At 38.8% G+C, this 22,180-nt stretch overlaps 1 protein-coding gene across 1 annotated transcript in view; it reads right to left on the bottom strand.

The window, feature by feature from the left end:
• Positions 1-381: 381 nt before the first annotated feature.
• Positions 382-22,180, bottom strand: part of ddb1 (damage-specific DNA binding protein 1) — a 47,339-nt gene continuing 25,540 nt past the window's right edge. Inside the window, exons 16-27 of the mRNA XM_085349903.1 lie at positions 20,815-21,022; positions 20,454-20,549; positions 19,981-20,092; positions 17,748-17,871; positions 15,960-16,124; positions 15,330-15,424; positions 12,349-12,519; positions 9,499-9,608; positions 8,558-8,727; positions 3,927-4,029; positions 3,079-3,202; positions 382-944 (exon numbers count right to left, since the gene is read on the bottom strand). Coding sequence (XP_085206029.1) covers positions 861-944; positions 3,079-3,202; positions 3,927-4,029; positions 8,558-8,727; positions 9,499-9,608; positions 12,349-12,519; positions 15,330-15,424; positions 15,960-16,124; positions 17,748-17,871; positions 19,981-20,092; positions 20,454-20,549; positions 20,815-21,022 — 1,562 coding nt within the window. The 3' untranslated portion in view covers positions 382-860. The remainder of the gene's footprint in view (positions 945-3,078; positions 3,203-3,926; positions 4,030-8,557; positions 8,728-9,498; positions 9,609-12,348; positions 12,520-15,329; positions 15,425-15,959; positions 16,125-17,747; positions 17,872-19,980; positions 20,093-20,453; positions 20,550-20,814; positions 21,023-22,180) is intronic.

The raw sequence follows: 22,180 nt of genomic DNA on the forward strand, positions 1-22,180 counted from the left end.
CAGTTAGCACCAACCACAAATAACAGACAACGGGGATGTCTACATCTTTGCAAGTAAATGGCTCATATTAAACCTATCAGCTGCAGAGACTTTAGATTTGTTAATCCAGATGAGCTCCATGAAAAGCAAGAAGTTTAAACTAGTATGCAGAAGTCTTCATGAGTAACTCTAATTATTGACTTTTACATTAATTACTGACAGCGGTAACCTCGAGTGATGCAGTGCACCAAGGCTTGAGTTTGGACAACAATCAAGAACCGGAGATAAAGATGTGAAGAGTACTAAAGCAAAGTTTATTAGAATTAACAAAGAAAACATCACAAAGACAAAATATCTATAAATCTATCTTATTTTCTTTGTCATACAGCAAGTTTACTCCAGACTTGACGAATAAACTTGGGAACTGTAAAGCAGTCACATTTAAAAGGTGGGGTGTAGACAATCAGCTAACCTTAAACTGTCACAAACATCCCAGAGAACAGCTTCTGTGTGAGGAAAATCTCTGGATTTTTCCTGTTTATATTCCACACACACACACGCGCACTCGCACACACACAAACAAACGCACGCACTCAGACCAGTGTTTTCACTTCGGTCTTTCTGTTGTTCAGACAGGATGCTACGCACTTTGCCTGGAGACTCTCGTCTAAATGAAGAGTGCTACAGTCATCGTGTAGCACCTTCAGGGTCTCAACAGGTGACAAATTATTGAAGTCTGGCAGATGACCATGCGCACATTGTTTATTTATAATTATTTACATATCTGCAAAACAACCAAACCATTCCCTTCGTCAGCGTCTTCACTACGCCTCGGGACCGTCCCCTCGCTCGCTCGGCGGGGCTCTCGATGCCACTGGAAACTAGTGGATCCTTGTCAGCTCCTCTACAATCTTAATCACCTCGTCCACTGTGGCTTCACGCTTCATGCCGCTGCCGTCATCGATCTGAAATTGAATGACAATTGGAGCTATGAGGCTCCAATACTGAGAAAACCCCCCCCCCAGTGCCACTCAGCCTCACTCCTTCACCTGCATTTATTATTTCACTTGAGTGGACATGAAATGATCTAAAAAGCTTCTGAAAAAAATTACTCAACGCTTAGTTTCTGCCAATTTTTTTATTTATCTATTATTATTATTATTTTTTATATGATTGCACTTAATCCATGTCATTTTTTTCATCACTTTCTGCTGCCTGTAGAGGCTCTTGGGTTTTCCTGCTGTGAACCGAAACTTCTTTCTACTGGGATTTAAATGATGGGCTTTCAATGAAAGTGCAAGCAAACAACACAAAAGAACTGATTATATTTTTTTCTTGGACTATGTTTTTTTTTTTTGGTCCGAAAATGACTAAAATGGATAAGGCTGGATTCCAGAGTCTTCTTTGGACAGAGTAAATGTGATGGCATCACTTGAGCTTCATAAAGCTGAGATTTTAATGGGCTTTTTAGCGTATTAAGATGCTAGGCTGCTGAAAAACAAAACAAGAAACTGTTAGTTGCAGGCTTAATTTTTTATATCAAATATGCAATCAGTTTTTAGTGTACCTATTTTTAGTTGCACAGAGACACCAGTGAGCAGCTAACATATTTTATTTTTATAGCAGTGATCCAACTTTAGCAGAACCCTGGCTTTAAACAGGCATCTCCTGGCAAACAAACCATCCAAATACTTTGGACTGTCTTTATTGGCTGCTCTCGGGAGGCAAACAGGGAACAGCCTTTGTTTATCAGCTAAAAGTGTAATTTTTTTTTTTTTAAATGCAGTAAGGCTAAGAAGACACAAAGCAGTATATTGTTATTTGTTTATATGCCAAAATTTATTTTTCCACCTGTTCTGCTATGAATGTTATTTCCAGTTCCCAGTCAGCTAATAAAAACTGTCCAAAGAGTCATTCAAAGTTCAGCGTCACTTTAAGCCAAAAAACCACAAATACAAACTGCATCCTTCTTCACCAGCTGCTCCGGTTGGACCTGTTGGCTTCTGTCAACCTCAGTTATTACACCAGCTTTCATATTTGTTTGTTCACTTGAAATTTACTAATAACAATATGCAACTATACTAGAGGGAATAACACTGAATTTACTTCAGTGATATAGATGCAAGTCCATCTCTGCACTCGAGCTGAGTACACATGCCATAGAGAAGAGAGCTGTCTCACAAACCTAACACAAAGTATTTCTTTACACCAAAATGGCACTGCCTGCAAGATTTCCAAAGCAATTCAAGTTCCTATTTTAAAAGTTATGATACAGCTGCACACCCGGGAACAAAGTGTAAAATTTCCCGAAGGAGCCTCAGACTTTCAAAACAACTGTGGAGAAAGAGCCTCCATATTACCGGCAGGTACGTGCTGGAGAAAGTGATGGAGGCAGGAACAGACAGGCTGTAAGCTAAACACTAAACAGGCACGGGCCTGATGCCTCGCTGCTCTTTTGAACATAATACAACTTAAATATGAAAAGAGACGTGAAGACAGAGGTTTGGGAGGCGGTTTAAGATTGGACTAGAGCTGCTATAAGACTGACGAGGCCAATCTGACAAGCTGCAAGCGCTGGCAATGTTTGTCGTGAGGAACTGATGCTCTCTTGGTAATCACTGAACGTTCCAGGAAGACGGGGATCCTGAGCATACTGACTATCTCAGTTAGCAGACTTGAATCCAAGTGAAAAGATTTGGTGGGATAAAAACAATGAGCTTTTACAAATGAGGCAGATGGAAAACAGCAATTATAGACAAAGGCAATCTGACTAAAGTCAAAAGGTTCAGAAAGTTTAATGTCTTTCTTAAATATACTGACTAATCATTTGCAGAGGCCAGCCCACACTTTATGTGTAATCAGTGATGACAGTACCGAGGGATGTACAACTCTTTCTTGTACTCAACTAGAGGTCATAAAGGGAAAAGTCATCAACAAACTGTTGGCTTGGGATGAATAATGACTTCTATTTTGTTTTACAACATGTTATCACTACACTAAAAACACCAAGCGGACTCTAAAGAGACCTCTGTTGGTGTTTACTCATCACTTGAAAACCATCCTGGTTAAATGTAGATCCGAACGGACATGAGCTCCTACCTGCAGAGTGCTGACAACCTCCTGCATCTTTGCCCGGCCGAGATCCAGGAAGCTTTCAATGAGGTCCCCGTCAATGAATCCCGTGGCCTGCTCCGTCTTTCGCTCCGTGTGGAAGGACCTCCAGGTGCAGCGCAGTCAAGGAAAATCAATACAAGGCAGTTGCTTCGCCTGAGGACAGCACCTTCGGTACAATAACGCACACTTTACCTCAGGCTGAGTCAACAGATATTCACTATAGTGAGAAAGCAGTCTAATAAAAGCAGCACTGCTCAGAAGACCAGAGAGAAAAGGTTGGTTGAGTCACCACGTTACTGCTGAATCCATAACAACTGTGCAATGCTTAATAATACTTTGGGGAATGTATTATCTAGACTAACATGCCTGGACAAATCAATGAAATCTAAAAAACAGAAAAATGCCCTTCACAATTTCCTAAAACCAGAGGAGATTTTCTTAAGCTTAGTTTTGTCTGACCAGCGCTCTAAAACCTAAAAACAAGCTGTCGCAGTACGTCAGTAGAAGATCAATGCAACCAGTAAAACCTCACATCAGAGAAATCAGAAGTGGCTCAAGTTTTGCTTAAAAATGATAAAATAAGTCACAAAAGACTTCTTTTGCCAACTGCTAAATTGCTTTAGTTTAAGCTGTAAATACAAATCAAATGATGAGACAAAAGCCTGTGGAGCCGAATACAAATTTTCGCACACTTGAAATATCTATCAAACAAATCAAAGCTAATTAAAAGAAAACAGTATTACTCCTCTCGCTTCTCAAACCACAGCTGCCAGTGCAGTTCACCTCCATCTTTCTGACAGATGGCAAGCGTACTATAAAAGTAAAAAGGATATAAGCTGTGCTCGATTTTTCCCACGCTCTTGATGACTTTGTTGAGGCGGTTCTGCAGGTCCAACAGGAGGCTGTACCAGCCCTCGGACAGGGATGTCACCAGACCTAAACACACAAACACGCACACGTTAGTCAAAAACACAATGGAGGCGTTACAGATTTTCACCTCGGCAGTCTTTTGCAGCAGATGGGAAATACTTCTGGGTTCACATCAGCGAGAAGAATTTTAAGGACTAGATTCATAATAAACTCATAACAGCTGTATAATTAATAAATCAAAAGATCATTAGTGTGACTGCAATCTCCCTAATACAAATTTCATGCTTGTATGCTGGGACTATGTTGGGTGTAAAGAAGCATGATTTCAATAGTTCAATAATTTAAAAGATTTCCAAACGGTCTCATTTTGAGACCGACTGTGCTGTAAATATTGTAGTCGCACGGTTTTGGGGGAGTGGTGCGCTCTTCTCTGTGCTACAAATTAAAGTTCTGGCACACAGAGTGGGCTAATCTAACGCTCTGGGGAAGTAATGTGCACTCAAACTGACTGCCACAAAAAACAAAACAAAACAAAAAAAAAGCAACTTGTGAACAAAGAGTTGCACTGATGTGCAATGCAGAACTTATTTCTGTGTCTGTAAAGTCATGAAAGTGCTTTGGGACATGAGCCTGGAGGATAGCAGGGCAACAACTAACTACCGTAATTGTCGGGCTATAAGCCGCTACTTTTTGCACAAGCTTTGAACCCTGCGGCTTTTAGTCAGGTGCGGCTTTTCTATGGATTGTCCATGATTTTTGTGATATCGTAAGACGATTTGTTTTGTTTGTTCTGCTGTTGTACGGCACTACGTTGCCTGGCGGAAGGATCGGGGTTCAAGAGTGGTATGTTGGTCACATGTCCATCCGCCAGGCAACATAGTGCCGTACAAGTAGCGCGAAAAACAAACTTCAAAGTAGCGCTACGCGTTCAGCGGGAGTCGTGGATGACCAGCGGCGATAAACTTGCGAAAAGCAAGTTATGCTCAACACCACCAGTGGATTCTGACAGCGTGGAAAAGTGTGAAAACATCCACGATCACCAACGGATTTCGAAGGGCTGGACTGCTGCATGATGAAGAGGAGGACACCGCCACGGCCCTTCTGAGGGTGTTCGACTCTGACACTGACAATGAGGATTTCTTTGGTTTTGAAAGTGACAACGAAGGAAAGAAGCTGAGAGTGGATGACGAAGCCATCCTGAGCCTGTTCGTTTCCGACACTGGAGAAGAGGACTTTGGTGGTTTTAGTGCGCAGGAAGAAGAGAAAGATGGTGGTGAATGACTGACTTTTCTTCTTGTTAAAGCCGTGTCACTGCACCTGAGCCTAAAAGGTAGTCCGAATCTATTTTTCTGGTGTGCTGTAGGTTACTGTTATGTACTACATGTGCAAATATGTACCCATAACTTGTTTTTCAAAATATTAATAAAAGGGGTGTGTCTCCAAACAGCCATCTCTTTCCTGACAATTCGCTTTGTGCACATTCTCTTACATATGATAAGTCAACATTGAAACACCTGCGGCTTTTGGTCAGGTGCGGCTAATGTATGTACAAAACAGGATTTTCCCCTGATTTTAGCTTGTGCGGCTAATATTCAGGTGCGCTTTGTAGTCCGGGAAATACGGTACTATAATCATCTATTAATCTGATTAGCTTTGACTGAGAAATGTCAGAAATAAAAATGTAAAACAAAACTTGGAGCAACAACTTGATATTAGGCACTTAACGCTTTTATGTTTAATAAAAAATGCTAAAGTGAATACGCTGTATGGCAATGTGATGGAAGCCTGTGCCGTATGCGTCAATAAACAGTAAATTCTATTTAATATGCTTTTTGTGTTGCTGTGACTGATGTGGAGCAACAGAGAGACTATAAAAGTGTTCCAAATAAAAGCTGCAGAAAAAAATGCGACATTATTTTTCTTCATCAGAGGGTTAATGAAAGGTCTTTGATCATCAGTCTACCCTCTCCTTCTCCCTTTTCCACTGGAGGATTAGTGCCAGCAACTCAGTGCACCCAAATACCACATTCTGCATCAACAGTTCTGGATGAAAAAAAACCAATGAATATGCATTTTCTCCTGCTGATCTTCTAGGAACTTGTATGTAAATTGGACTCATGTTGTCTTGTTTTGTTTAACAAACAGTCAGAAATTTTTAGATAGAATATATATATGAAGTTGGGGAAAAAATTAAATCGAGAGGAATAAATAGATAAAAACTACAATTTATTCATTTTGGCCTCATGCTAGAACAAAACATATTTTGGAGGTTTAGCTAAAAGTGAATCAAAAAAACTAAATAAAACATTTTAAACTTCATCACACTGATTAAGCTCCGCAACTCCTTAGAAAATACTAACATCCAGTATTCTCTATTTGACTAATAACAAAAGTAAAATATTTAGAATTTACATTTAGCATTGAAAGACTGTTCCTAAAGCTCTGCCTTTCCCAAATAATGGACTCTCCCGCGTTACTTCAATCGATCACAATAATCTTCCCATCTAAGATTACCTACTATCCGTTTTCAACAAGTTTATTGCAAGTTTATCTGCTTGTTTGTTGCTATCTGGCTGGAATAATCTTGCGGCCTTGCAGCTTCTTTCCAGTAATGTCTAATAAATCAAAACATCTCAGAGCAATAACCCTGGCAGAGGTATTTATCTTCATTAGACACTGAAGCTCATTTTAGTTTACCAGCTCCTGTGGAAACCTTTAACTGGAGCGTACAATGGAAATTCTCGTATCCTGTTAAACTTTCTTCTGACACTTTTTCAGGAGTCACAGAGAGAGTGCTGAGGGGAAATTATGTGCTCTGGGAGACCAAGGGGTGAAATACTGCTGTGTCTGAATGTTGTGTCCTCCGCGTTTTTCATCCCTGCCTTCATTACTGCCAGGATGAAAGTTACTAGTTTTAATCTGAGTAATGAGGTGTAAACTGTGATTTCTTTTCCTTTCTTATTCCTTTCTCAAATGGAAACATTAGTTTTAAAGAAATGGCTTTGGAGACATTTGTGCACCGTCTAATTAGCCTGAGGAATATGAAAACACTGACAGTGACTGTAGCACTGCAGAGCAGTCATTTGCTAAAGGACTGTCATTGTGAGATTTTTCACCGGATTTATTTATTTTTTTTCTTTTTAAATTTCCTACCTAATCTGTTAGAAAACTGTTCACAGAGATACCTGTGGTTTATCCTGAGCAATGGAGGCAGCGTTTTGAAGCTTTTGATCAACAAAAAATATGCAGCTCTGTAAAACATAAAAACCACCTGGCTGTAATAATCTGCTATTGTCTTAAATATCACGGCGACGCCACTGCGTGCAATAGGTCGGCAGCCTCATGAAATTTCCCCTTGTGGGACTAATAAAGGTATATCATATCATATCACATTTCAAAACACTAGAAAGAAGTAAGAAAGAGAAACCAGGTTTTTTAAATTAAAACTCTAAAGACTTGTATAATTCTTCTCATTATTCATCTACATATGCTGATCAGCAAAAACACAGAAAACACAGAGGTGAAAAGATCAACATTGAGAATCTCACTAGAACTGGTTAAAAACAAAAAGAAAGAAAAAAAAAGCTGCCTCTTAGACTGTGTCCTTTCCTGGCGCATTTCATGATGCACGCCTTACTGCTTGAAAAGAAAAGAGCCTGGGTGCTATAAACTGGCCTGTCCAGACCAGTCACCTGAGCCAGTAAGAGAGAAGATTTCTCTCTTAAACCTACAGCAACTCCTCAGTTCATCAATAAAGAGCGTAGCAAGAAGAAGAAGAAGAGGGAGATTCAATAAAGTGCTCAACATCTAACCTTTGACAGCATTAAATTTAAAATGAACTGTATTTCCAAAAACAGTTTCATTTTATTATCTTTTAAAATTAAACACAGGGTTAAAATGAGCTTGTTCTATTTACATCTTACACCACAGAATAACTCCTGCTATCAATCCTCTATTGAATAACGATGGAAACTCTCAGCAGTGGCTACTACAAATAAATCCATGCTAATCTATAAAACTGGACATTACTAATGAGTGGGAAAATATTCATATTTTTGCCATTTAGGTGAAGTAACACTAAAAGAGAAATTTCAGCAGTTAAAAATCAGATTTAGCCAACAGTTAGATGACTGGAGCCCCTGACTTCTCAGTGCATCTTTGCACAAAGGCTGAAAAACAAGGAGGGCGGGGATAAATCTTGCCTGGCTCTGAAAACTATCTACCTCCCGTCACTTCCACTAATTAACAAATTATCTCTCATTTGTCTGACCAGGACAAAAGCCAAGGTGAAAGTAAAGTTTTGGAGTGCTACATGCTGAAAAGTTACTTGGCTGGGAGCCTCCACTCAGTTCAAGGAAACCAGTGGACAGTAGGAAGTTCCTACTACCAGCCAAGAAACAGTGCACCGTTTGTCTTTGTGTAGACTGAGAGGCAGTGGGAACTAAATATTGTTACCTTTGTCACTTGGCATGTAGTTTCCACCTCTTCTCAGTCTTGGGAAGCTAAGCTAACTAATACTGGCTAAGCTAAACTATGCTAACTAATACTGGCTGTAGGCTTACAGCAATTTGTCATTTGTCATCAGTGCACTTACCAATCATGCCATTAACCGTGCCAAAGAGCACTGAGCCCTGGGTGGGTGTGGAGCTCTCGCCGAGGTTCTGCAGCACCAGCGAACCATGGCAGAAGACATTTACAAACTCCCCAAGGTGAAACAGCCCCACTTCCTGCAGGTGCTGACGCTCCTCGTCTGTGGTGGCCGCACTGACCGGAGAAAGGACGGTGGGAGAGAAATGCAAAAGGTGGAGAGTGAGGGATTACAAACAATAAAGAATAAAACATGTGAGAAAAAGAGTTGATGTATGAGCAAACAGGAGAGAAAAAATAAAGTGCAAAAACAAAGACAAAATTATGTTAAGGGAGAATAAATTATTGGGGGACAGACTTGATCGATTAAACAAAACAAAAAACAAGGGGGGTAGAGATATTAAAAGCGTTAGAAAAGGTCAGAGAATGATAGAGAAGTAATGGATAAAAGGGTGAGAAACGGGGGAGAGCAACAGGAAGAGAGATGTGACACAAAAATAAAGGTCAAAAGCATTGAGAGGTCCAGCTTGATGTAGAAGGCGGATAATAAGCTGGGACATAAATGTAGCACACTCACTTCCAGATCACATCTTTCTTACTTTTCCTTAAAGTCAACACTTGTTTTATAGCAGAATTACTAAAGAGAGAAAGGCAGCAGAGTGACTAAAAGTTCACCGCTGAGATAACTTCCAAAACAAATGCAAGGACAATTGCTGCTGCATCACATTCACTCCAGTGATGGTGCTCTACAAAGTACCGTGCAACTCACGGTAAAAAACACCCTCCTAATAAGATGATACTGCTTTCAGTGAATAAATGTTGGAGTTAACACAAACTTTTTGATGGTTGACTTCAATGGAAAATGTAATGGGGCCGTAATGCTTACAGGAATCATTCACGTTAATGTGCAAAACTACTCACGGCACCGTTTATACTGCTCCTCCTCACCTGTCCTTTTGGCAGACAAACAGATTGAAGGCGTTCTCCGCCCCCAGGAAGTTGTCGTCATCCAGAATTTCCACTGCACTCATCCAGTTAGGATTGAAGTCACGGGCAATCTAAAGCAAATAATAAAAAAACAAAACAAACAAACGTAAGATATGTCAGAGAAAACAGTAAACACCAGAGAGGTCCTGGGCAAAACAAAGGTGGTACTTGTCTCCAAGTAGATACTGCATTATCTATGAGCTAAGAAGTGCTGACTCCAAACATACTGCTTTTATGTTTCAAGCCCCGAGCAACATGAAATGTCCTTGAATACAAAGGCATGAAAAATGCTTTTCAAATCTGTTCTATTCATGCTGATTATGCGCATAGAGGATCCTGAACTGGGTCTATGATGGACACTATATATAACTCAAAGTATTTGCACTGTGAGCTCACTGGCTTATTTTAAATGAAGGATGCTAGATCATGTACAACTCCAGCAATAAGCCAAACAATGCTTTATCATCTATTTATCATCTATTTTACTGTTAATAGGAGTCTAATTGGCAAAGTAGATCACCGTGCTGTATTAAAGATGACTGAAAATTAGTGTTTGAGATGATAAACACATTAAGATGACCCCTATTGATCATTACAAAGAATACAGGTTCACATGACTACAGATAAATATAAGGCCAATATTTACTTTTAATCTTGTTTATCTTCTAAGGTAAATATCTAGCTGTTTATCTGTTGAATGTGTCATTACATTCAAAAGCTAGTTGCAAACTATCTCTGCTTTCTGTTTGGTGTTGAGCAGTAGGGGTTATACTGTAATATCTATCTTGAAATATTTCAGGAAAGGTGTGATAATGATATTTCTGGCAATGTAGAAAAAAAAATACTGAACTGAAGCAGCACTTATAAGTGTAAATAAATGAAGGACATTTTCCAGCCTCTTCCAATGAGCTACTGTCCCTGATGACACACTTCCTAATTTGAAGTGTGAATCTACTGAAACAAGTTGTTAGCAGGAGGAACAATATAGTGCAACAGTAGTGACACAACATAAATCAGGTGTAGCACCAAAGTAGTTTGAGTAGCTAGTTTTCCCAGGAAATCGTTGAAAATAAAGTAAATGCTTAACACTAAGTAATTTAACATGGTAGCAGATAGGGCTGTTCGATATAACGATATATATTGGATGACGATATAAAAACGTCTATCGTTTCATTTTACGTTATCGTTTGTTTCATGGTGTCGCAAAATAAACTGTTTACGGCAATATTTTTTCATCGTTCTGATGATCACTGTAGTGGCTAAATTAATTATATTAATTTCTCTCTTAAGTTCTCTCTTTCTCTTATATATATATATATATTTATTTAATATAACCACACTACTGATGGACAAGCGCCTGTTTTTATGCCTTGTGGTTAGCAACAGCGACGGTAGCACCTTTGCATGTCCGCTTGTTTATGTTCCACATAAACCTTTCACAATAAAGCTCAAGATCCTGCTGAGACTTTTCAAAATAAACTGAATCACGTGAAAGAGCAGATTAGAGCCGCCAGGTGCTAAAAAATAAACCTTAGACTCAAATGTTAGAACAGGCAACCCACAGCACGCCATGTAATAAATACAAAGAAAACGGCGGCCGTTACAACTTATGTCTAAAAATGTGTAGTTTCATGCATCGGTTAAAACACTCGACTCCGGTTAAAGGACGCTCTTATATCGGGATATGAGATTTTGGTCATATCGCACAGCCCTAGTAGCAGATGGTGTTGGGCAGCTCCTGATAAGTTACAATGTTAAATTGCTTAACTTATCAGGAGCGGCCCAACACCATCACATAAAAACATCCCACATCATCAACTGCAAGCATCTACTTCTTTGTAGCCAAGCTGCACTGGACAGCTTTGACCTAAAGTGTTGAAACACATTTGTTGTTTCCTCGTTTTGCATGAATGGTTTTCTTGCATGTTGTCGCGCTGGGTTGTATAAGTAGCTCCTGTTTTACATACTAAATCGTCATTGCAGGCTGACAGGTGTGGCTGTTGCTCTCACACACGCCTTGGCTTGTCTCGTTAGTCCATGCACTAGAGTGTAAATGTATGCCACAGCTATAGCAATGATATCACAATACGACATTTTAATATCACATATCAAATTGATTGTGTTATTGTGAATGATGTTAGAGTCCTGATGGCCAGATAGAGAAATATACAGCACTGTACACTAAAACAAACAGCCTGTTGCACCGAACCAAAGCTGCTGGCAGAGAAAATTAAAGATTTTCTATCTCCCAACAGCAAACTACAGAGTTTAGTACTTGTTTTTTTTTTTAGTTTTTTTTTTTAGGTGCAACACTTTATCTATTTTTAATGTAAAATATTGATTATACTTGCTTTGGTATGTAAGTAGATAATATTTTCCATCTAAAATTTTAAGGCACTTGAAGGTATATTTTGTTTCTAAATAAATTCAAGCCCTTTTGGTCTCCAGGACTTATTACACTGAGCATAACAACACAACACGCACACAATAGGATGCGTGACTCATCATCAAATCTCTGTATCTTTCTTCCACAAATCAATTTGAACACTTTGCTCATCAGAAGGCTGGGAGGTATGAGGCTATGTGTGGTAGACATTAAAAAAAAACAACAACAACATTTATACCCTGAAGAGAAGAGTGACAACATGCAAATGTGGGTAAACAGACACTAAACCAAAGTCTTTAAAAATAAAATAAAATTCTTTCAAAACCAGCAGCCTTGAATGAAACTCAAGGTTAATTTGTGTTTTCACAGCTGTTTTCAGTACAGACAAACCAACTTGTTTGATATATTAAACCTTCTCTTCTTACCTCTTCAAAGTTGCCCTCCATGGATTTGTATGCCAGCAGCAGGACGGACCTCATCAAGTCTCCCACCAGAATGAAATCTCCTTTGGTCTTCAGGTAAAGGGCCATAATATTGTTGTAGTGGTTACACTCGGTCCTCAGCTCCTTCTCGGCCGTCCACTCGTACAGACGGACCTTAAACAAACAAGAAGTGTGTATAATTGTTGGTTGTCAAGCTGCCAAAGATAAAAGCAGCAGTGATTAGCTTTAGCCATGTTTGATGAAGTGTATGACATTTTACTTCCACAATGCTATCACTCCAGATTGTGTGTGTGAGCATGAAGGCGAGGTGCTGATTGAGTATGTGAATTATAAGCTGCAACATTAATGAACATTAAACGGCTATTTACACTCGCAGTTTCATGCTGTCTGCACCAGCTAACAACTTTTTTTAAATTAATTTGAGTCAAGCAATTGACAAAACAAAAAAATCAAGGTAGACCAAATTTCTACTCATGACGGTAAACTCAATAGAACAAAGACTAGCCGGTTTTATTTAGAATGATTATTATTATCATTATAGTCATCATCTATTGTTATTATTATTTCAAAAAAATGTAACTACATGTACAAAGTTTACATTACAACAACAACAAAGAAAACCAACAAAAACAAAACAACTTCATCCTTTATTCATTTAATGACGTCTTTTTGTTTTACTTTCGGATCTATTTTTTTCTTTGTTTTTATAGTTGAGTATAATTTAAAAATGTAATAAACATTTTCAAACTTTATTTACTCAGCTGTACTAGAGTTACTAAGGGGGAGAAAACAAACAAACAAACAAAAGAAAAAAGAAAAACGAAAAAAAGAGAACCAAAAAAAGATGGTTGCCCAGTGATTACATCAAAGTAGCTGCAATCACCATGCAATATCCTCAACCTCTGGGTCACCAATTTTGATCACAAGGTGATTGCACAGGTCACTCGTCTCTAAACAATCACGGTCTCACTTCAATCTATTTTGTATTCCTACGCTGCAATCAATCTGAATCAGTAATGACTCTTGACTGTTTGTCTTTGCAGTAGGGGACTCCACTCAGCTTGTAGTCCAATATAAGAACAACATTTCTACTTGAGTCAGGAATTTCTTAAATTTCCAGAAAAAATTTAAATTATTTGTTTGTCCATATCGTTAGCTTCATAGCATAAGTGCCTAAGTCATTTGACTAAGTCAATGACTTAGGCACTTATGCTATGAAGCTAACGATATCAAGTTTGAGCAGAAATAAAGAGTGTTGTGCTTAAAAGACACTAAGGTGCAGAAAGAAAGATCCAAGTGTAAAACTCTGTAGTTTAAAAACAAACAAACAAACAAACAAAAAAAGATAAGAAAAAATAAGAAAAATTGTCCAGTAAAAAAATCCCAAACATTTTGCATAATGCTCTACTGAGGTTGTCACCATAAAGAAAAATTAATACTGCTTCCAGGATTGATTACCCTTTAATCACTGTTTATCTTTGGGAGCTAGATGTGGAAAGTTAGCTGCAGTGAGTGATGAGTTTCAGATATCTGAAACCCATCACTAAATCTTTGGATAAACATGACTTTCTAGCTTTTAATCTATCTATATCTTAGTGTGAATGAGTGTGATATTACAAAAGAGTGGGGAGTGAGGCTGTTTCTTTCGCACTGTATGTCAAGAAATCCTCATATTCATCCATGTGGGATCAAATGATTTAGATATTGAAGAAAAACTGCTAAGGAGGTAGTTTTTGTCATTTCCTGTCACAATCAAAGAAAGTCAAAACATGCAAATCACTTGAAAGTGGACTAAATGAAGCACACTGAGCAGTCTGACTGAAAAAGTATTTGTTTTGTATATTTGTCACACTTAAATTTTTCAGATCATCAAACAAATTAAATATAAGAAAAAGATAATAAAAACAAAATGCCATTTCTTAATGAAGGTCTTTATTGAGGGCCAAAAAATTCACACCTACATGGCCCTGTGCAAAACAGTTAACCCCCTTGTTTTAACATAAATCAACTCCAGCCACACCCAGGCCTGATTACTGCCACACCAGTTATCAATCAAGAAATCACTTAAATTAGGACCTGCCTGACACAGTGGAGTAAAACAAAATTCTCAAAAGTGTGACAAATATTAAAAAGGAACTCAGGAAGGGGGCGAACACTTTTTCACACCACACTCTGCAAATTTAAAACGTTCACCACTAGGGGACAGCATTATATCCATGGTTGTGTTGTGCTGGTTTTGTTTTATTTTAAATGTTTATCTTTAGGTCTATTCTCATTTCCTCATTCCAACGTCGGACATGAGAATGTGTTATTTTGGTCGCCTACATAAATGTTATATTAATTCAATGCTCCATCTTGTGCTACAAATTCATATTATATGAAAGTACAGCCTGGTCCCAGGTCACCTTCAGTTGATGTCTCTCCAGCACAATACAAAGAAGTTTTACAAAAGTACGCTTAAGGAATAAACACTTTAGAGTGTAAATGTTATATATTCACATACTATTTGGAAGAGAATATGCAGCTATTCTTCACGTTAAGGTGAAATGAAGGATCCAAGTGAAAGTTTCTCTAGCTGGAAGCTTGAGCATCTGCAGAGCCAGGTCAGTTATAAAAGTAAACACAGTTTTTTCATAACTCAGTTTCCTCGACACATGGTGAGAAAACTGAAGCAAAATAGAGAGGTGCTGCTTTTAATCTCTGGACTACATGGTAAATTGTGACGTGTGCAGTGAAAAGCAATTGTGATGGAGGTGCACTTGACTCAGGCACCTTCCCAAGGGCCGAAAGTAAAGATTTAATTATGCAAGCAAGTTTTTTCAGTAAAAGAAAAAAAAATAGAATCTGACAAATTAAAACAATTTAACCTTCAAGCTGCACTTTTTCTTCAGGTCTTCAAGCATGACTATAAGAAAAAGTCAAGATTTTTCAAAGACCAGCTAAAAATACTAATGTCCACTTACTGTGCTATTTATGCTGGCCAGGAATTTGCCATTGAACTCTACCATAGAGTAGACAGCTCCTTTCACCTCCTTTTCAGCAACGGTTTGGAGCTTACCTGGAGGAAAAAGCAGAGTGTCTCCCAGTCAATCTTGTGTTAACTTTCAAAGCATTAGACATGAAAGGTTGAGTTAAACTAGCTCCTACAAAAAAAAGTGACTACTGCTTAATTACTGAGAGATGTGGGAAAAAGTGAAGAAAGGAAGACGGATGCGTTCAGAATGAGGATAGGCAAAATGAAGAGTTGCAGGAGGATAAACGAAAGGCACGCAATGCACCTTGAGAGGGGCGCAGTGTGAAAGGAAATGAGAAGAATCAGTAGTGTCGAGAGGAGGAACGTCTGATAAGAAGTGATAAGAAAATGATTAAGTGAGGAGGGAAACAGGAGCGTGGCAGGACAAAGTGTTCGTGCGTGAAATACAGGACAGAGGGTGGAGAGGAGAAAATGAAAACAGGTGAAGGATGAAGAGAGCAAGGCGAAATGAGACGGGCTGAGAAGGCAAATGGGATAAAGGTTGAAGAACAAGACAGAAAAGTGATTTTAGGTTTATTTGCTGCAAATGGAGAAACCTGAAGAATGTTTGGGTACTGACCGTCGGTGTAGTGGAAGACAATGATGCGTCCTTGCTTGGGCTCAGCCTCCTCTGGGTACACCATGGCGGTGCCGACGATAAAATACACAGACGGGTCTTTTCCCAGGCGACAAGACACCAGGCTGAGAGCATACTCACTGGGGAGGAACTGATGGGCATGCAGAACTGACAAATACACAAAATACAAATGACTTTGTTAGAAATGTAAAACAAGGAGAATGTTACTTGAATTTAAAGTTTTTGTTAATAGTTGAAGAATGAATCTCTTCACAAATGGAAACACTGTAACATTGCAATAAAAGTCGGACAAGGCAAGCATGAGTGGCCAAGCAGGTTTTTAACTACACTATAGAGGAAAAACTACTGCAATCGCTGTTATAATGTCCTTTCACAACACACAATGTCCACTTGAACAGTTAAGAAATATTATTTTAAAATTATTTAAGACGTTATTAGTATTGTTAGTATCTAAAAATCTACAGATAATATCCATGATGTGAACCTCTTTTCAGTTCACAATCTAATTGAAAAGCAGTGCCGCTGGATACTGTATAAACAACAGAAAATCAACAAACACACCACACCTGCCCAGATCTCCCTCTACCATCCTCTCACGTTGCTTCTTTTGAATCAGATTTATCTCGTTGAGGTGAGAGCTCAGGTTTATCTGAATATTGCAATCTCAGCAGCACATTACACTGGACTCAATGTCGTGCAGTAATTGTATAACACTGCACAATACATTCATTAGTAGAGCTATTTTAAACACATGTCCTACACATCGTCTGGTAATTATTCGCCCAGTTCAGCTCTCCATTCGTTGTTAATGGATGGCTTCATAATTAGACAGCATGCGTTTGTCTTCTCATCCAAATATCTTATAGCCAAGATGGAGGATTGCCTACAGCTTGTATACAGGTCTGTTTGATTGTTCTTGGCCCATTGTACTTTTTTTTCTCCCCCATTTGTGTTTAATGCCAATTTCGATGTGTGACGCTGAACAAGATTTTCAGAATTATGTAGCAAACCGGGCTGATCCCCTGCATCTGTATACTATGAAGACAGGCATAATTTCTAACCTCCCTCGCTCTCTTTTTAGTTTTATTGCACCTGTCTAGAGAGGAAATTTTTCAATTTTATTGCTGCTTTTGCTCATTAACCTAGGCAGTGTAGGTGGAGGTAATTAATAAAATATAACTGCATACAAATCAGGATCTGCACCCTAATGCATCAAAATGTGTCTCCATATCTGATGGAAAACTCACAACATCTAAATAAGCAGTTATCTGATTGCACATTAATAAAGCAGAATGGGATGTGGACACAGTGTGCTGAGCCAGTCCCTTATTTACATATTATTAACATATAACATACACTAATTTATGTGGGGATGGTCATGCCTGGGTATTTAAAAAAAAAGAAAAGAAAAAAGGCTTGGTGCAGTAAAATCTGCAATGCAAAACAGACTGAAGGAAATCCTGCCTGGGATTCAGCTTGAACTGTTTGCATGACTCCCAAAAATCATTCAGTTATTTAATAAAGAGCCAGAGGTTTGCTTTAGATACAGAATGCCAAAACATTTATGTTTTATGAACCTTTTTACAATCATAGAACACAAAAAACCCACCATAAAAACACAAATATTTAAGCAGAAAATAAGATTAAATAAAAGAAAACAGCAACTTTTATTAGCAAATGATGACCATGCACCATATTGCCAACAATTTTACATTACTTTACTATCATATGCTCCTAGTTCAAATGGAAATATATATTCTGCTGTCTCACCTTCAAAGGTGTGCTGATCCACAACCAGCAGATTGTGAACCTCCACCTCTTCCCCGAAGGAAGTCTCGTGGGGAGAAGTGCTGCTGGGAAAGAGCTTGCTGGAGCTCACACTGCTAGAGAGAGCCTAGAAGGATGCAGATTTATGAGATGGAACAAGCAAGAGAAGGGCAGACAAAGCCAAACACAGGTTTATAAAACAATTCAAATCCCCATTTCAACATGAGCTGTGTGAACAGCGCAGTCGGCACCATCTGTGGCAGCAGATGTGCAGCATTTTAAAATCAGGTAAACATCATTCTGGTCATCACATGTGAGAGGCGCTCTGGCAGTAAATGCAAACACAAATAAAAGTATACACCTGTCCCCTTGGAGAAGATAAAGAGCCATGCTGAGCGGGCATAACACATACTGCCAGTGTGGACGTTTCTGATTAGCTCTCCATGTGAGAATCCCTTTGAAAGTCTCATTCTACTATTTTTTTCTTTCTTTCTTGTCAGCTAAAAAGTCGTCATCTGCATTTCGTGTTAACAAATTAAACAAAAGCTGACTATGTTCCCTGTTGTTAAAATTTGATGTGAACTCTAAACTCTAACCAGATAAATTGAGCTTGACTGTGAGCAATAGTAAGAGATGACAATGGAATAAAGCAAATGCCCTAATCCTTCCTCATTCATTCACTCTGCTGCTTTCTAAATGGCTTTACAGGACAAATGTTCTAACAATAATTGTAATCCTTCAGGGTTCCTGCACCATTTGAAAATAAAAATTAATGTTTTTATATTAGACTTAGAAAATAACCTATTAATCATCATTTAGACATCATACATTTACTCTTATTGCTACTACATTATTTTTGTCACCTTTATTTTTATGAGATGCGTAGTTAAATGCATGCCCTAGCGCCTATATGGTCACTGCCACTACATACAGGGAGTTTTATTTTAATGGGGCGAGACAGAATATCAACCAAAAATGAAACAAAAAAAACAAATTTTAAATTGATCTGATTGAATGAAGTGCTGCGGACAGATGAAATCAAAATCCAGCTCAACCTGCTGTGAGGAAATACTGATTATGAGCTAAAGAATAACATTCCCACAGTCAAGCACAGAGGTGGAAACATTATGCTTCAGGGCTGTTTATCTCATAAGTTTACAGGATAACTTCAGTACACTGAGTAGCCAATGGATGGGGCTACGAACTGTAAAATCAAGGACGAGAACCTTTTTCTTTCACCGTGACAAGGACCTAAAACATACCACCACAGGAACAAAGGAGTGGCTAAAGCAAAAAGACATTAAGGTCTAGAGGCCTAGCCAGTGACCAGACCATAATGTTATAGAAAAGTAGGAAGGAGCTAAAGCTTCGAGTTGCCAAGTGGCAGTCACGAAACCTGCAGGATTTAGAGAGTTTTTCTAAAGAGGAGTGGGACAAATTCCCTTCTGAGATGTGTTACATGTTGACTTAAAGCTTGCACTCTATACTAAACACCTGCTGTTTCTTTTTACTCATGTGAACCACCACCACCGCCAAAAAAATTACTGACAAGTTTATTTCTTCTCAAGGCAAATGTAATGGAATTATACCGTTTTACCATCACATTTGAACATCGATACCATGATTTGCTGTTCTCCAGCCAGTACAACATGCTTTCTCTTCACACTGAAAGCCAGAAACAACCCGTTGTTATCTAATTTGTATATTTAAAATGCTAAAAATTTCTATGACAAACCTGACAATGGCTCAGTAGTTGATTACTTCAATTATGCTATTAGGTTAGTGTTTAATTAACAGCTCCCATTAATGCATTCTAAAATAAATAGATGTGATCAAAACATGAGAAGAAAAAAAAACACATTTACTTTCTGACTTCTCTAAACTCCACATAGCAACATTTCGAACCTTTTAAAACTTGCATACAGTATTGTTAATCTCTGAACAGGAAACCTTTTACTGTAACAGCTTCAGTTACGCTCAGATTACAATTATCAGGTTGTGATTAAGCAAAGTGTAACACTGAATACCACAGGAGTCAGATTTTAGACTCCTAGCTGAGAAATTTGGGCTGCAGTGGTCCTCACAGGTAACAAACAAGACAAAACATTTGGCGTCTTGACAGCTCACAGATTCATTTTATGAACAATATTCTCAGTCAGTGTGCCTGGCTAGATAAGAGTGCAGAACAAACAAGCCCTGTGGTGTTTATCATCCAAACAACAGGGAGGTACCGCACCTGAGTGCTCGCGCTGGGTCGTACAGCAGATGTGGTGCCGCTCACATCCTGAATCTCCACTCTGCTGGACAGAACTCCGAAACACTGGGAAACCTCCTGGTAACAGATCCGTCTGAGTGAGAAAAGACAGTGATAGAAACACGTTAGCGAATATGAAAACAGCAAATGGGTAAACAGGATGAAAAAAAAGCCCCTAGGGGAGCCTGCTTTGTGTTTTCTGACTTGATAACATAACCTTATCAATAACCTAACCTGATAGCCTTTATCAAATGATATTAAGCCATGGCTATCACTTAAAAGATTGGGGAAAAAAGAATGACAAAAATTGATCCAGCGTATGTAACAAAACCAGTGTGAGAAAGTGGTTAGAACAAATGGGCACTGCAAACATGAAGAACAAACAGCATTATTTGTACAGATGATGGATGTGAAATGCTCATTTCAAGTTCAGTTTAACTCAATATTTGACTGACCTTGGAGATTCATACAGGGGAACAGTGCGAATGTGGAGTTTCTGAATCTCATCGATGGTTCCAATAGTCAGAGTGCTGTTGTTGGCCAGAGCCAAACTGTGATGAAAAACGCAGCATTAGTAAGGGGCGAGAAAAGAGGCAAAATACACCCACTATCTGCAAATCAAAAAGTGGGATTGTATGCATCTGTAATCAAAAGAGACTACATCTGAGTCAGCTCTGTCAGCTAGAGGATCAAAACAAAAGACGTTAAGGGCTTACGGCTACCAACTCTTCAGAGCACAGAAAAGAAAACAGATGAATTTCCCATAAAACCACACACTGATAAAATATGATAGGGAAGAAAAGTTCTGCTGCTGACCTGTCGGGGTAGCCCTCAGAGTTGAGTGGGCACATATAATTGACCTCCTTGAGGTTGACATTGGAGAACACCAGCTTGTGGTTGGAGGAATAGATAACAGTGGGTCGGTCAGAGCAGGCAAAGACATTGGAAGTGGACAGGGATCTGAAGGTCCTCAGCACAGTGGGCTGTGTACCAAGAGTGACCTTCTTACGCTCGCTTAGGGCACCTAGGAAAAGGAAACGAGATCAAACCACAGACTTGAAACAGCTTGAGAAATGGGTCTACATCCGTATTTGGGTCAAAAGAGCCTTTCGCCAAGTTCCTTTAAGCCACCCAGAAAGACGCACTGAGAGCACATCCTCTGCCAAAGCAAATGCTCTATCAGGGGGTTCACGAAATTCAACTTGGTAGTTTTGTTGATCTTGCTGGCATTAAGTATTAATGCTTTGCCCTTGTGTTCTCCTTGTATACGTTGCTTTTAATGCTCACCAAACCATTCAGTGGCCCCATGAGGTCTGAATAAAAGCATCTGCTTTAATTACGTTTCACCGCTCCATTCAGTTTTTTCTTTATCTTTTGTACAGCCAGTAGTTATAACAGCAGTATACAGAGAATAACCTGCACAGGCGTTGGCCTTTAATTTGACTGAATTACTGAACCATATTTATATGAACACACATAAATTATTTATTAATTTGCGTAGAGATAAAATCTGAAAAATCTTGTCTTAAAGTAAGGCTGAAAAGCTAGTTTATACATTGATTAGCTCCAGACTGTTGTAAATCATTATTATCTGGTCACTCTAAAAGCTTGAAAAGCCATCAGCTGATTCAGAAAGTTACAGTGATTGTACTAACTGGGACTAGAGAGAGAGAGAGCATATTTTTCTCCCATTTTAGCATCTCTGCCTTGGCTCCCTGTTAAATTAAGAATAGAAAATCTTCCTCACATGCAAAATCCTGACCCCATCATATCTTAAAGACCTCATAGTACCTTGTTATCCTAACAGAGTACTTCACTTTCAAACTACTGGCTTATTTCTAGTTCAAATTTCATAAGACTATAATGGAGGGTAGAGCCTTCATCTTTTACGCCCCTCCTCTGTGGAAACATTAGGCTTAAAACTGTCCTTTTTAACAAAGCTTAAAATTAGGCCTGGATCAGGTGACCCAGGGGAATCTTTGTGATGTGTTTGTAAATGAAATATGGCATCTTTGAACTGCTGGTCTGACAAAACGAGCAATTAGAAAATGTATCTTTGTACTTTAATGGACCTCATAATTTCCACAATCAGTAATGAACACGTTAACAAACTGGCCTCCCCATTGGACTACAACATCTCAGCACATGCCTACATTTCACTGTAGAGGCAGAACAGATTAAG

Source organism: Diplotaxodon limnothrissa, linkage group LG1 (genome assembly GCF_057381915.1).
Source record: "Diplotaxodon limnothrissa isolate DT_005_m linkage group LG1, D_limnothrissa_male_GT1.1, whole genome shotgun sequence".
NCBI lineage: Eukaryota > Metazoa > Chordata > Actinopteri > Cichliformes > Cichlidae > Diplotaxodon > Diplotaxodon limnothrissa.